The 17,174-nt window shown below is 38.7% G+C and overlaps 1 protein-coding gene across 4 annotated transcripts in view; it reads left to right on the plus strand.

The window, feature by feature from the left end:
- The window catches only part of ROBO2 (roundabout guidance receptor 2), a 435,570-nt gene that overhangs the window by 35,736 nt on the left and 382,660 nt on the right, over nt 1-17,174 (plus strand). For all 4 annotated transcript variants that reach the window (XM_069024393.1, XM_069024409.1, XM_069024402.1 and 1 more), the window contains exon 2: nt 6,033-6,359. In XM_069024393.1, the coding sequence (XP_068880494.1) occupies nt 6,033-6,359 (327 nt within the window). The remainder of the gene's footprint in view (nt 1-6,032; nt 6,360-17,174) is intronic.

Below are 17,174 nucleotides of genomic sequence, written 5' to 3' on the forward strand. Positions count from 1 at the left end.
AACATAGTGGCTGCAGGGTAAAATTCAGAACCTAAAAGTTCAAATGCCTGCTGTGCTTATAGTAGGAATCCCTCCCTTCCTGAAAATATTATTTTAAGACTGCTTCAGATGGATGAATTTATTTACAAATGTAGTCTGATTTCACCGATGGTAGCAATTTTATTCTAATCTGAGAACTATTTGACTCATGGTTCTTGAATGGATCTGCACTAGGTTGTCATTTAAAGGCTTTTTTAATAGGTGTTGTTTTACCTTAACACTGTTAAAATTGATGTGTTTTTCTAATTGCTCATTTTTAAAGATGCATCTTTTAATGTTGCCTTGGATGGTCAACATCATCTATCAATAGCAAGTTTTAGACTTTGGACAGCTTGTGGTTATCAACCCTTCTATTCAAAAGCAGAGTTTACTTGGTCCTAATTAGCCATTGGTTTCTCCAGCTGTATCAGGGAAGCTGCAAAGTTTCTCTTTGCCTGGCTTCTAAGGAGCCATTGCCAGTTCCCCAGTGCTATGATAACATTCCCCTTGTAGAATAAATTACTGTGCTGTCTATAAGCAGTGTCTGCTTTTTTACCTTCCATCCTTGACCTGAAAACGAGCTGAAAGATGTTTGTTAGAGGCAGGCATAGACTTATGCTTTGGTTTGTTAAATTCCAGAGTGATTTGGAAAGGCTCCCAAGGGAAGAGCTGTTGTGCTTGAGTTCTTCCGGATAAAAAGAGAAAGATTGTTTTGTTGGTTTTTTTCCTTCTCTTTGATGCTTTTGTTACATGCTGTGTATGTATCATAGAATAATTTGGATTAGAAGGGACCTTTGGAGACATATGCACACATATACACATAAACATTCTCCTTTTTGCTTTTCATAGCTGGAAGTGTTCCTCTTGTCTCCCTGTTTTCTTGATTTCTAAAAGTCATTTTTATGATCTCGTTATTTAGAGTCAGTGAACATTCATGAAACCCACACTTGAACTGGAGCAGCTATTCTAGTTTAAAAAGCCAGAGCTTTTTTGGGAGAGAGCCTACGAGTGACGGTGGTTTGGGTTTGCTGGGGTGTTTGTATGTGTGTGTTGGTGTGTTATTAAGCAAATAATTGTCTGTTATCTTCTTTCAGGGAGCATAGCTCTGGTAGTTATTTTACTTCTCGACTTGAACTCTAAACCATACTGCTTTGCAATAAACAAATCGATGTAACTTTCTCATTGAAGCAGTGACTTGTATTTATAACATCACTTTTCACCAGGGGAAAAAAAGATTAATCATTCGCCTGTGAATCTATATTCCAGTTTTCAGGGCTATTGTGCTCACTCCTCCTGTCTTGACTGCATCCCTAAAATGCTATTCCTTCCCAGGCAGTGTGCTGGAAATAAATTTTGAGGTGTGGTAAGACTCTGCAAAAAAGTGAAATGTGACGCTAGAATGCTGGTATGTGAGGAGAAAACAATTGAAGAAAAGTGAATCTGAGTAAAATTGCATTAAGCCTTTATGTCAAATTTGGAATGCTTCCCCTGAAATAATTTTATACAAGGAATAGGGTGCTTATACTGTGACACTGGGTTATTGTCCACATTAAAAAAAAAAAAGGAATTTTATGTTTGCAGTGTTTCTTCAATAGCAAAGTTGATTACACCTTGCTTAGCAAAGTCTCAGTTTCATAGAAGAGAAACTTAATGAAATCACCTTCCAATAAGATTTGGTCAATGTTTTTAATGACAGTTATTGATCTTTCTTGTCAGCATTTCCTGCTCTTCCTTCTTGGCAGACACATTCTGTAGGAAAGGTGACTTATCTGCAGGCACACGTCCTCGGGAAGTTAGGATATGTTGCTTAATGGATTAATTCTGCTCAAGGAAAAGCTTTCAGAGGACCTTGTCATAGCTGACACAGCTTTGAACAAAAACCTTACCTTGGAAACAATCGTATCACTGGAGTCTTTTCCCATCTGCCAAATCTCAGAGGAGGGGGAGAGACTGTAAAGTGTAAATTCTCAAAATGCTGTCTTTGCCATGTCACTTTGCCTAGAGGAGTGCATGTCGGATAATCAGCCTGGTGCCAGTGCATCAGCCTCTATTCCAGTTGAGTTCTCTCATTATCTTGACTTTTTTGCATGTTATCTTTTGTTCGAACTAAGATGGGACTGACTGGATTTCTACTTGCGATCTCTGCTTGCCTTCAGTCAATTCTGTGCCTAAAAGGGTGGTGAAAGCAACAGACTTATTCATTACATCAAACAAATGTGTGCCATAAGTGTTTCTGATAAGTACTTCTCATGTGGAACGAGGCATACGAAGAAGTGGGAAAATGAACAGTGACTGTCCTTCAGTAGATTTAACTAAGTAGCTGTGGGATTGTCTTTGTAGAGTCTGCATAAGTCAAAAAAGAACTGGAGCCTGGTCATGTGACAGATCTGATGAAGCCAAAAGAGATTCTACAACTGCTTCTATAGCTGTCCATAAGTTTAAAGCACATTATTCTTTTAATTGGGATTTTAACACCTTAATTTGTTTCATTTTTTCCTAACTAATGCAGTGAAAATAAACCAAGATTCTAGCACAAAAGAAGGTTCTTTGGCATTAAATATAACTTTAGAGCTGTCCTTTATGTAGAATCAAATGTACACAGACCCTTTCCTTCCTGCATGTATAGCTTTCTGTTGTAGGAGATTTATTTTTTCCTATCACAGTTTTGCTTCTTGATAAACAGTCCTTTTGCACTGTCTCAGGGAGAACATGTGTTGTTGGCAAACTCTTGGAGGGAATGTGTTCAAAATGCTATCAGAAGCATGAAACAACTAATAACTCATATGAGGAGCAGCTGAGGGACCTGGGGGTGCTTCCAGCATCCAAAGCCCCGTGGGCAGCAGGGCAGGGAGGGGATTCTGCCCCTCTGCCCCGCTCTGCTGAGACCCCACCTGCAGTGCTGCATCCAGCTCTGGGGTCCCAGCACAGGAAGCACAGGGACCTGCTGGAGCCAGTCCAGAGGAAGCCACCAAGGTGATCAGAGGGATGGAGCAGCTCTGCCATGAGGAAAGGCTGAGAGAATTGGGATTGTTCTGGCTGGAAAAGAGAAGGCTTTGGGGTGATCTGATTGTGGCCTTTCGGTACCTGAAGGGAGCCCACAGGAAGGATTGAGAGGGACATTTTACAAGGGCTTGTAGTGACAGGACAAGGGGATATGACTTAAACTGAGAGTAGGTTTAGATTAGATATTAGGAAGAAATTCTTGACTGTGAGGGTGATGAGGCATTGGAACCCTCCTCTGGACTCACTCCAACAATTCTAATATTGTAGGAATTTTGGTTTTGCCCACCAGCATGTAGTAGCTCATGTGAAGTCATTGCAGTTTATCACAGTAAAGACTTAAGGACTCTTAAATTCAGGGGTTGGCTCACATGCTCTATGCATGCACAAAATGGGAATCCTGGAGGGAGGAATGGAGAAGGAAGCTGTATGGGTACCCCAGGAAACACCACAGCTGTCTGCTCAAGAAGGTCATGGTGCATCTTGCTCTGCAGTAAAAGTATCTTCTTCCCAGACAGTTCAAGGGGTTAATAGAATTTCTGCTCATTCCAAATGAGGTTGTACTCGTAAGAATATTAGGGGGGACCATAGTGAAAGAATCAAAACTAGAATCAAACACCAGTTGTCACTTTCTGACACTCAGTGTCTAGAGACAGGCAATGGAGTCAAAGTTTTTGGTTTCCTTCCTTTGTTATTTCTAAATCAGCACAACCTTTGGGAATACCTGTTGGTGCTCAGTGCACTTTGGATGGAGGGAGTTTGGTGTGCTCTGTGATCGATCCTTGTGTGTGTTTTGCTTCCCCTCTAAGTGCATGATGAGGGGAATTCCTTGCAGCCTTGAACAGCTGAAGGTACACTCAGCCAGGAATGTATGGTCTGATCCCCACTTCAAACATCTCCTGAGCCTTTCTCCTTGCACATCGGCATCGTCCCTGGTGCTCCAATCTCAACCCTCTCTTGTGCACAATTGTTTAATTAGGATAGAGTGAGTAAGCACCAGTTTTGTGATAAATATCAGTACTGAAGAGGAAGAATCAGCCTTATTATGACCTGAGGAGGGGTTTTTAATTAGGTTGTATAAAGTACAAGGTTGAACTTTTTATGGGAGAAAGGCTTTTGCACGGCTTTGAACATGGCCTGTAAGTCTGTATAGGATATACTTCTAGGAGTTCTGAACACTATCAACAAACCTTTGTGTACAAGAAAACTAATATTTTGGATTTGTATTTTGCATTTCTTGCTACTAATTTTGTTACCCTGTGTTACAACTGAATTTTGATAAATGGTTATCTGTTCACTCCCTCTCATGTCTCAGAAAACCTCAGCTTTCCTTTTCTTCCTGATACTGTTAATAGAAATTTCTTAACACAACTAGTGGGGTTTTGTTAGCTTTTTGGGAGTAAGCCATGAATTAAATTGGTAGAATTGTGTCTGGAGTACTATAAATATAAATGTTTCTAACCAGTGTATGAAGTTGACTTTTTAGTCCCATGTACTGTCAGATGTTTCTCTTTAATGGTGATTTCAGTATTTTTCAATATTGTGTATGGGGTTGTGGATTAGGGTTATTTTTTAACTGCAGATTCTCCTGTTAGATTTTAAATATCTTTTTTTTCAATAGAAGGGAGAATAAAATATATCTTCCAAATGTGCCATAGGTTCATCTGTGTTTAGCTACAGATTATGTTTTTTTCATGTACAAGCATTGCAGATTATGCATTTCTTTGCTGTTCTGGTAATAGAATCTGGAAGCCACTGAAAGAGCCAATTTGTGCAACAGCAATGTAACACTTAACTACTATGGCAAGCCTTAGTTTAATGACCTGAGTGTTAGTAAAACAGAAGTCCAAAGGTGGATTCACTCTGTTGAATGGATCCTTACGCCTTTCCTCATAACTTTTGCAATAAATGAGGCATTGATAATATTTTAAAGTATGTAGGGCCTAGAATATAATTAAGACATTGATGTTAAATTGCTTTTCTACGACTCAGCAAAACTGCTGATCAGAAAATTGAGACAAATGTTTCATAACCTGCAGAAGCTGGTTTACCTTGTATTTAAGCTTAAAGTGCAGATCAATTGTAGCAGCATGGCAGCTCCACTCAAAGGATTTTCAGGATCCATGCTAGAAAAATTTATTCTTGAGACCCAATGAAGAGGCACAAACTGCTGTGACTGTTGCAGAAATATTTTGCCAGGCTCATGTGGTCTAATTAGCTATGCAGGAGTGGAGAGTGTCTGTACCATTAATACTGAAGGAAGTGTTCAGGGCCAGGTTGGATGGGACTCTAAGCAACCTGGTCTAGTGGAAGGTGTCCCTGCCCACGGTAGGGGGTTGGAATGAGATGATCTTTAAGGTCCCTTCCAACCCTGGCCATTCTGTGATTGTCTACCTGTATTGTATTTATATGTGTGTGTGTGTACATACATGCAATCCTGAAACTGAAAATTTCTAAAGTGAATTGATATTTGAGATTTCCCTTTTGGCTTTCTTTTTTCTCCTTCTCTTTCTGTAGCGGGACTGTTTGTGGAAAAGGGATACAAAGCATACAAATAAAACTGCAAAGAACTGTTAACTAATGGGGAGTGGTAAGATACAGTGGGTTGGGATGTCCTCCTACTGAATCTGGCAGATGAAAGGATGAGAAGGAAGTAGCTCTAAGGGGAACCTGGAAGCACATAGTGATCTAGTAGTAACTGTAAATAAGATTACCAGAAAAAAAAAATAGATTGTCATGTGTGTATGTGTAAGGGATCCTCCTCTAAGTGCAGTCTGCATCTGGTATAGGTTTGATGATGCTATAGAGGGTTATATCTGTAGTCCATCTCAGGTCTTTAGGTAGGGGAGTGTCTGATACAGTCTCTGATATCAGACAAAAAAATTTCATATGTGTACAGGTTTTTTGTTTTTGGGGTTTTTTTTTAGTTTTTGTGACATTAAAAGCGTAACTTGTGAGAACTCTTTGTGAGGCCTAAATAAATTGTTCTTCCTTCCCTCTCTCCTTTTCTTTAGGATCCCGTCTCCGCCAAGAGGACTTTCCTCCACGGATTGTTGAGCATCCTTCAGATGTGATAGTGTCTAAAGGAGAGCCAACCACTCTGAACTGCAAAGCAGAGGGAAGGCCGACCCCCACCATCGAGTGGTACAAGGATGGCGAGCGGGTGGAAACGGACAAGGATGATCCGCGCTCCCACCGGATGCTGCTGCCCAGCGGATCTTTATTTTTCTTACGCATCGTGCACGGGCGCAGGAGTAAACCCGACGAGGGAAGCTACGTTTGCGTAGCAAGGAACTACCTTGGAGAAGCTGTGAGTCGCAATGCATCTCTGGAAGTGGCATGTGAGTAGTTCTATTTGTTTAGTATTCTGTAAAACTACGTAGTGGCTTTTATGTCACCCAGCATTTGCACACAGCAGCATCCTGGGAGATAACAAATGGGGATAAGTACAGCATTTTGTCATTAGCTGTTGCTCTTAGTCAAGGCATTTTCACATGTGTTTGTTCAGTAGCAGTGACCGTACAGAATAGGTGATTTATACTGAAATGAGGTTCTAGCCAGAGTATAATAATGATTGGCACAAACATGGACAAAGGATAATCTTCTGCTGAAGAATAATCTAATTTTTAAATTATGTCTAGAGTTGGTTATACTGGAACTAATGTGGAAAAATACCTATCATTTAATCTAAGGTGCACTGTCTGTTTCTCTTTATCTCATCATCTGTTACCTCAACAGAAGCAGACAGCATCTTGGTGACTCATGTTCTGTACTGCTGGAAACCTCAATATATGCTCCTCTATCATAAATTTGACCCAGGCCTCATTCATTATGTGAATGGCAAATGAAATTGTTGGCCATTTCTCATATCATCCAGAGCAGTCTTGGTCTTTATCGATTCTCTTTGTCTTAACAGAGAAGTCAACAGGGCTCTTTCATAGCCCACCTGGCATGAGTAATCTGCTTCAAGTAGACTTAGCAGATATATTCATTATATTCACAGCAAACAAGCTCATCAGGCATTAAATATAATCAGTTGCACATGGTTTTTTGCTGCTTAGTTACATGGGTTGAATCAACACTGATCTTTTTTTATTCAGAATGTGCATAGAATTGCTTCACATAGAATTGTGTTTTAGTAGATTTATGAGTGCTCTCATCTTGCTTGGGTTTGAGTCTTTCACCCATAGCTCTTCATCAGATGGTAGTTTCACTAAAATGTATTTGAAGTAGGGCTTTAGAACAAACTCGTATTGCTTTGTTGATTAAGAATGGATTTAAGTCCACAGTAGTTGATATGTTTAAAGGAGGGAAGCACAGAAGAGAAATCTTTGTTCCTAATGCAGTCTTCAGACTTTCGTAGCTAATACAGTGTGATCTTGAGGTTTTTGTTTTCTTAGAAATTGCAGAAATTGCCATTTTTGAAATATTTAAATGGTGGAATAAGCCAGGTCGAACAGACCTGCTCACTATATTTCAGCTGTTGTAACCTAGATTCAAAACTGTGTCAAACAGAAAATGAAAACAGTTTTGGCACACTATCAAAGCACAAGTAAATGTGCCAGTAAATGCATCACAGAAAATTTTTCAGTTTTGGTAGATGTTTGGGAATTGAGGAGAAACCAGTTTAAGGAAGGCTGAAATCTGGGTGAGTATTACTAGATAAATTTACTGGATTACTTGAGTCTTTGTACATGTGTTTTAACTGTCTGTTGAGAAGGCCTAAGAGACGTAAACACTTGAAATCTTCATTGTAATCCTGTTGACATTCAGAATCTCTTGTTGAAGTTCAAAGGATTGTTCCAGTTGTACCTTGAGTCACCAAATTGAAGTGACTGATTATTTGGAAATTTAAATTTGCTCTGTATCTTGTAAGTTTTCACTGATCCCTAGTTCAATGGCTGCTGAGAGACTCTTGTTATAACATCTCCAGTCTCTGGAGTGTGTTTAACCAGTGCAGCTGCTGGCAGGTCAGGCATGAATCATTTGGGAGATAGTAGAAAACTTAAAAAATAATAAAGTTGTGCTCCTTTGTCAGGTATTTTAGGTCAGAAGCAACGTGAACGTGAAACTGAATCTGAAACCATGGCCAAAGTTTTTGCTGATAACATTGTGCTTCCACTGTTTTCATAGCTTTGAAATTTAACTGCCTGAATCCCCTAATTAAAGGCTTTAGCAGTCTAAAGCAGTCTCTCCTATTTCCCTTCAACAGTGCTTTATCTTTCCTTAAGCAGTACCATGGCTTCGATTACAGAAAGGTCTTCATCAAAGAAGAAAAATGTAAATACATCCATTGCTTGTTTACTTAATTTTAGAGATTCTGCTGTGATTTTTAAAAGCACATGGCACTTCTTGGTGTGTTATCAAAGGCATCCTTTGGAAGATGATAGCAAAACTACAGTTTTTGCTTGGGTTTGAGATAAATTTTGGTCATAAATCAAGTTTTCAGGTGACTTTCAGGGAACAGTTAGAACCTTGTTTTTCTAGTGTCAGCCTTTCTGGGCTGAAGAGGGTGGGCAGGTCTGTAGCAGCCCGTTTGCATGCTCAGGAAATGAGTTGCTGGTGACAGGCTGTTGTCAGCAGTGAGTCCCCATTCACCTGTCCTCAGCTCCTGCTGGAAAACTGTTGAGTTGCCTGGATACTGCAGCCCTGTCCGTGGGGCACGTGATCCAGTCTGACTTGTGCTCTCTGTCATGGTGTTGAAAACTCCACTTTCCACACCAAGCCAAAGTGTGTTTTCATCACCAGAAAAAAAGGATGGTTGTCCTTTGCTGACAACAGCGTTCTGGATTATTATCTGACTGTAGGTGGCCTCAAATCATGCCATTAGAGAAATACTTCTGGTTTTCACAGGTTTAAGATGCTTGAGTGTGCTGTATCAGAGTAAGAATCTGTAATTGTTTTACTTATTAAATTGGCAGTTGCTAATAATGTGCTCTTGCAACTTTTGAATGATTTATGAAGAAATATTTATTGGGTTTGTATATCTGTTAGATGTGCTTGTGTATTAATATGCTAAACAGTGTTAATTGTGATTAATTTTCTTCTATTACTTTTTTTTTTTTTGCCCCTTTCATGGGCACCTGCCACAAAAGCAGTGGGATTGAAAGTCTTCTGATGTATCCATAGTTATGTGTAAAGACAGAAGTTAAATTCAGCTGGGACAGAAAGTGGTTCAAACCATGGTATGGGCCATCTTTAACACAGTCATTTTGCCCCTAGCTTTCTTTGGAGTGAGCTTTTTCAAGTTGCTGAAATCCCTAAGCTCTTTTTCGTTGAGTAACAGTTTACACCTTTCCCAAACATGATGATTTAGGTACCAGCCCCTCCAAGGCACATAAGGTATGCTTTTAAATCCATGTCTGTTCAGAGCACATGCATACAGTCTAGGGCAGATACTTTTCTGCTGATGTATAGCCTCAGAAAAATTTGTCCATGCTGGTAAAACTGTGAAGAACTGTGAGTTGTGGAAAGTTACTTAAAAAAATATCATTAATATATTGAAGATGCTTTTAGAATATTTTTGCCTTTAATTTAGAATATTTTCATTCCAGAAGACATTTAAGAATAAATAGCTGATATTTAGAAGAAAAAGTTGTTACTTGAAAGCACAGTTTAGGATTGATATGACTTACTCTATTTAATTATTTTAATACATTAATTCATGGTGTGCTTCATGCAGATTGATTTTTCAGTAGGAGCTTCCTCAGAAGGAAAAAATAATGCTGATGCTACCACCCAAACCAGTATTCCAAATTTTACATGGCAGATTCTCATGTAGTATTTTTGTTTTATGGTTAAATCATTAAAAACAGATGTTCTAGTCTTAAAACCTGTACCAAAAATTGTATTCAAAAGAGTAAAACATTCTTCTTTTGATTTTGTTCATTAGAATTTCTTAATGGAAATTGAACAAGGGTTGGCATTATTAGATATATGTTGATGCTCAGATTTTCTTGGGGGAATTTAGAAAGGGAAGTAGACTTGCAGTAGTTTGATCTTTCACCAAACTGCTTTCGTATTGAAATGCCAGAAGTCTTAAAATAAAAGCACATTTTCTTCACAGTGCACCAGTTGAAGCAATCGAAGCTACGTGGTGGAGTTTTCCAGTGGGAATATCAGGAAACACATTTGCAGTAGTGACTGTAGCTAGGATTTCAGCCGGGAGCGCCGGGGCGCCACATGTGAGCAGGGGAAGGAGCGGGAGGGTCCCCGCGCTGGCTGGGGCTGCCTCTGATCCAGCCGGAGTCAGCGGCAGCCCCCAGGGAGAGCAGCTGTAGCCCCAGGTGTTAAATATGTGACAGCAGCTTGATCTATCGACCACTGTTACAGGGGGCTTTGGCCTAAATGAAAATTCATGAAAAATTGATGAAGTCCCCAGATTATTTTTTTCCCTTTTCCTTTTGCAGTGCTGTGCCAATGCAGCGAGGAGAGATTAAATGAGGTGTTGAACGCTTTAGTGGCAAGGAGGTTGTGGTTCAGAGGTCAGGGGGGGAGGGGAAATAAGACCCATTTTCTACCTTACTTTCCTTTAAAAGAAAACATGAATCTTTTCAGATTAGTTGGGATTTGCTGCCATTTTAATATAATAATAATAAAGCTCAGGAATGTTCACAAATAGGATTCTTTTCTGCATGGGTTGTGGCAAAGACTGGGAGCATGTGGGTTGGTGCAGAAAGCAGTGGAAGCCTCTGAGTCATAATTCAATTGGAGAACCAGAAATAGATTGAATTTTGTAATGGCAGTATAAATTTGGGCTTCCATCTTTCTGAGTCTGCTTGAACTGAAGTCATTTGGAGAAAGAAGAGGTCTTGCATTATTTATATGCCACAGATTGCTTGGATAGCAGGCTTTGGAACACTCTCTAAACATAATGATCCTGTTTGTGTTAGATTCAAAGCTGAATTATGTTTTTATCTGTAACAAGAGGTTATAGTACTACACTGAGTTTAGTGTGAAGTCATAGGTGTTCTGCAGAGCAAGCCTAAGCCAGATCTTAAACACGGGAGACAGTAATTTTACAAATAAACCAGATGTATTGAAATGTTCAGTGAATAAAGGCTGAGAGATATAAAATATATGCTATGCAATCACCTCTGCATCATAATGCTAATGGCTATTTGCTGGAGCATGTGCAAAAGGCTGCAATATGTTTATAATAATGGAGTTAATAATTTCATTTGAGATACCCAGAGTGAAAGAAGAGCACAATGTATGTGACTGTAAAATGGGTGGATGATTTTTCCATCTAGTTTCTGTTTAATGTATGATAGTAACATCATTATTAATTTTGTTACTGGTAATTTCAAAGTGTGATTTGCTTTGAGGTTACTTTCACGTGTGGAGAGCATGTCCTGTTACTTACCTCTCTCTCACCCTCATCCTTCTAAAGAGAGTGTGAAAGGCTTTCTGTCTGAGTTGGCACTCTTCTCCTCTCATCAATACAGAATAATTATTGTAGAAATTGGAATGCTGGGGATGGTGATCTGGTCTTTGAGCAATATCAGGACACTGAAAGGCATAATGCTTTTTCTCATCATGCTTTTTCTCTAAGAAGAAATTTAACAAATCATGGCTGTTATCACAGCATGCTTAATGAAAATTAAATTCCCCTTGTAGAAGAGAACAAACAAAATTGTATCTGATTAGATAATCTGGGAAAAGGCAGGTTTCATAAGATGGTGTAAATACCTTAAACCTTCTCTGTACTCTTGAAGCTTGCAATGAGCAATTTCTTTGGACTTTTCTGTGGATTAGGATGAAGCCAGTGAGAACACCATTGTTTGAAAACATTACATGAAACGGCATTTCTTTATAGGTCAGTAATTCTCAGTCACTATTAGAAATTAAAGAGGTTACTGAATATAAATGAGTGAAGAAACATCACATAAACCAAAACCTGACTTGATATCTCACTGCAAAGTTTCCTTTTGAGCCAAAAACATAGTTCTGATTATTTACTTCATTAATCTAGCTTTTAGTTGAGTGTTTTTATTTCTTCTGAATTCACCTGAGACAAGAAACATACATATTTGAGAGAGGGTGATTTTGTACCAATAGCCAGAATGAACTAGAATTTTTATGAGAGAGGTCCTCTTAATCAGGATAACCATCAATTGTATCTTCTGTTGCTTCTGTTTGTGCTTCAGCGTTGATGCCTTCCATGTGGGCAGAAGCTGTACTTCCCACCATCTCATCCACTAGGATTTAGACAAGTATCACATTGTTGCATCTTCATTTTTTAGCCTTTGAACTCCACCTGGACATGCAGATTTAAATATTTCCAAGGTTAAAAGAGCTAAGGACTCCTTACATTTTAAGTAAATCCAAAGATACTTAAAATTCTATTACTCATAATATGCCTGTAGGTTTCTCCAGGCCTTGTTTTTGTTCTCCTTTTCCTTCTCCTTTTCATACTGTGATCTTCTTACAATCATTTATATTTTTTTTTGGTAGACATTCACAGTAAACGCTAAAGAAAGATAGATATATATGTTCACACAAAACAAGCAGGCTCAGGTGCCAGAAGAGTGTTTGTTGTGAGTCCTTAAATTCAGTTGGTTTTGTGTGCCCAGTGAAAAATTTCCTTGACAGCTGGAAGGTGTTTCCACTATGTGAATTAATACTTGAGAACAGGTTAATAAGTCTCTGCAATGTACTCTCATGCACTGTGTTCACACAGTCCAGTATCATTCCTGGCATCCCTGCAGTAGAAATAGTTCTGACAGCTAGAAATGATTAGAGAAACATTTTGTAGGATATCTTGTTTATCCATTGAATTCTTCTGCCCAGGATCTACCCTTTTTCCCCACCTAAAAGAGTACTTTGTGTTACATTTTTGGAGGTATTTGCAGCTAAGAATTTGGTTTTGCTTCTAAGAATTTCTTGCATATTCCTCACTCGATTTTTATTGGCTTCTTTCTTGCGCTTGCCTTTGATTTGATTTGATTTTTTAAAACCAAATGTGCTGTTTACATCACTCTGAATGCTCTGCCTGATAAAATGTTGACAGCTGAGGGACAACTGATGACTTCACAGAAACCTTGAAAGAAATCAGCTCCTGATTGATCTGTTAGTGGGTGCATCATCATGTACTGATTTTTTTTTTTTGGTTGACATTTCTGTGATTTTTAGTTCATATGGGAAATGAAGGAGAACAAGATAACATTGCATTTTTACAACTCTGTTCTCTTTGCTCAGGAGCCAGTAAGCACTATTTGAATATTAATTGAAATATTAGCTATTGGCATATGCTTCATTCATGTATTATTCTGCAGTATCAGGCTTAAAAAACATTTTAAGCAATGTTCAGACGATGCCTTTGCAAATTTTTCATGATCTCAATTCTAACAAGGTTCATTACTATGGTAATTAACAGTACTTATTAGGATGAGATTGGTGGATTTTTACATATACACTCACTCTATATATAGATAGATAGATAGATACAGATTTTTATTTTGATAATCACTCTATTTGTTTGAGGACTCCAAACCCTTCTTACTTAGTTTTTTTTTCCTGTCTTTGTTCAGACATGTACTTCCCTTGCTCCTGCTCTTAGAGGACTAAAATTTAATTATGGCTTTGGTGGTACTTCAAATGTTCCCACAGATTCTATACTTCATGTAAGTTTCTAATATGTGGAATTTATGTGGGAAATGAAGTGGTGGTTTTGTTCCACTCGTCTTGCTTGAATTTTTCAAGTGGCAGTGATGCGAATGTGTACTGATACTTGGGAAATGGCTTCATTGTGGTAGAGAAGGGAGGCATACACAGTCACTTTCTGCTGTCTCATAGATCTGTTTGCCACTGTACAAAGGGATGCAGAGTTGTAAAGAACTGGGAGTCCTGGATCGCTGAGTTTCTGTATTCCACACAGCTGTACTTTGTACTTCCGTTCAGAAACATTGCAAGCTGCACTCTGAAAAGCAGTTTGATTGCCTTCCCTTCATCCTCAAGCTCGCTCCTTTCCCTTTCTATTGAAAGCCTGTCTTGGAACTTACGTATTCTAATGGTGGGAAAAATAATTTTCATGCTTCCAGTGTAAACACAAGCATGTTTGATTTATGCTAGTTCTTTTGGAGCACCTCTCTTATGAGGAAAGGTTGAGAAAATAAGGATTGTTCAGCCTGGGGAAGAGAAAGCTCTGGGAAGATCTTATAGTGGCCTTTCAGCACTTGAAAGGGACTTATAAGCAAGAGGGGGAATGACTTTAGCAGGACCTGTTCCATTAGGACAAAGGGTAAATGGTTTTAGACTGCAGGAGGCTTGATCAAGGGTATATCTAAGGAAGAAGTTTTTTACTGTGGAGGTGGTAAAACACTGGAACAGGCTGCTCAGAGAGGTGATGGCTGCCACATCCCTGGAAACATTCAAGGTCAGGTTGGATGGAGCTCTGAGCAACCTAGTCTAGTTGGAGAAATCCCTGCTCATTGCAGGGTGGTTGGACTAAATGACATTTAAAAGGTTCATTTCTACTCAAACTATTCTATGGTTCTATGATCTGGTTTTTCTGTAGTTGTTTTCTCTCCTTTGTATTTACAGACCGCTTCTCATCTCCGCTATTGCTAAACTAAACAAGAAAAGCTCATGTGCTCTCTTGGAAAATACTTGCTTGATCCTAGTAGTCATTCATCACCTGTTGTAGCCTGCATATGTTTTCTGAGACATGAGTGGGTAGATCGCATGTAATATTTCAAGACTTGCATGCTGTGCATGATGAACTAATGTTAATAACTATCTTCACTGTCCCCTGATCTATCAGTCCTGTGATCATGTTTAACTTTTTATAAGCATTTGGTAACTCATAGTCATTCTATACTAATCAGACACAGATCTTTCTCTTCCTCTGTAATTTGTAACATATGGATGCTACTTGGCCATGAATTTCCCTGTGATGGGTTTGAAAGAATATGGCCTTGCACTTTCTATTATTCCACTTCAGTTAGTGTCTCCTATACTAATTTTCAGCATCATCCCATTCTTCCCATCTAATGATCTTCCTGTTGGGTCCTGCTGAGTTCATTGCTTAATCTTGTATGCCAAAGTAGATGTTGGCTTTGGTGTTCAAAATTGGCAGTTTCTTAAACCACCTGCATCTTGCTGGAGGACTTTTCTTCTACTAATTGGACTCAAATCTGCCTGTTGCTCGCTTAGTATGCAAAATCGTTTGATGAAATAAATGAGAAGGAAACAAGTTTCTGTCAGCCTATGAAGAGATTACCAACCCAGCAAGGCTGAGCCATATAAACATTGCTTGTGGGAAGGAAGTAGTTTCCTTCTGTTATAATCTCAAACCATACATAAGAACCTGAGGAAAAATATCTCCAGTTTAAGGGGATAAACTGAGCAACAGTATTGCAAAAGAAATTACACTGGCTAGCCTTAGAAATGTATTTCAGGTCATAATGTATACAAAAATTCCCTATCTGCTGACTGTTGTAATCCCATAAAGCTGCCAGATAATAGGACGATCATTTTGTATTTTAGCAATGATGAATGCCAAATGGAACTTTGGGTGTGTTTAGCATGTAAGAATTTCTGTGTTTTCTCCAGAGCAGCACCGTTGAGGTATTTGATATATCATGACTTTTATTTCACATGGGAAGCAGTGGCATAATGACCCACTGGGTCTCACCAGTTGGTCCATCTAGTGCAATGGTCTGTCCCTGATAGTAAAAAACACTGATTTAGAGAACATATGAGGTGTTTAAGCTTGTGTGTTAGAAGTTTAAACACTTAAAGTGGCTCATTCTCCTCATGGATTCTGAACAAGTACAATTGTTTTTCTTGGTTAGAATTCAAAAAAGGCACAGGTAGTGGAAAACCTGCAGTAGCTGAAAGCATCTGGGTGAAACACTGTCACCTTAATCACTGAGATGTTTGTTATCTTTACTGAAAGATTGTCTTTATGAAAAAGATGCTTGCATAGAGTCAAGTTTCCTTTGCTTTTGTGTGCCTTGCTTTTTTCTTGAAGTATCTAATATTTAGAGTGCTTTAAAACTGATAACAAAGCCCATAGGAAAGCACGGTCTGGGTGTAAATTTGGGGTTATTGAAGCAAACTGGAATATTAAAACTTTTCAAGGTTTGTCAGGATGGCTTTTTCATTTAGCAAAGCATCTTGGTTACTAAAGAGTAAATGGCAAAAAAATTAATGTGGAATAGTTTTTGGAAAGTATTTGATTTTGTGTTCCACCTACATTGTTTCTAATTCTGTCTTCTCATTTTCATGTATTTCTTTTATGTTTCAAACTTAGAATTAGCAACTAGAAGTCACATTTTCCTCGAGTAGTCTAATTCTTGGGTTGATTAAATGCTGTTTATTCAGACTGTTGGAAGAGGAGTTAAGTAGCCTGCAGTCTGGACACTCAGCTGGGAAAAGTAATTGAAGCCACTCTGGATGCTAAAGATTTGTACCTTAGAGCCCCTAGTCCCTCCCTTAGCATATATACAATTCTTCTTGTACTATAGAAGCAACTTAATTACCTGCTTGAGACCTGGAAATTCCTCTCCTACAGATGCGTGTCTGAAAGTCCGTGGTGGCAATACTGAACATCAGTCATGTTTTCTTTGAGATGCAGAGCCATCTGCTCGAAGCCATGTATCATGCTGATTGCAGAACCACAGGCAGAAGCCAAATAGTTTGATTGGTAGTATGATGCCTTAAAAATATGAGGGATAGTCTTCATTTTATTTGCCTTCCTCTGCCTACTATAAAAAGACAGGTGACTTTCTTCATGCTTTTATTGTGTCCCCATTTGAGCAGCATCTGATTCTGAATGTCTTAGTTACTGCAAGTTTTGGACTTCTTAATGGATTTTTATATGTGTTGTATAAACTGATTGTATCAGTCTTATTGAAAATTGTGGAAATATGACCCCTTCCCCCACCCTCTCCCTTGGGAGCACTTAATATAAATAAACTTTTCAGAAAATGGGCCATAGGGAAAGAACTTGTGACAATCCAAATAAAAAAGTTTCCTTTGTCTTTAAGAAATTGATACCTTACAAAAAGGTTTCAAAAAGCAAACAACCATCTGAAAAATAAATCAACCCCCCAATCACTACCACCGCACTGCCCTCCCTCCAAGGGAAAAAAAAGGATGTTATAAAAACTGGATGTGCAAATTGTTGTAGAATAACTTCTTTCCCTGCC

Source organism: Aphelocoma coerulescens, chromosome 1 (genome assembly GCF_041296385.1).
Source record: "Aphelocoma coerulescens isolate FSJ_1873_10779 chromosome 1, UR_Acoe_1.0, whole genome shotgun sequence".
Classification (NCBI taxonomy): domain Eukaryota; kingdom Metazoa; phylum Chordata; class Aves; order Passeriformes; family Corvidae; genus Aphelocoma; species Aphelocoma coerulescens.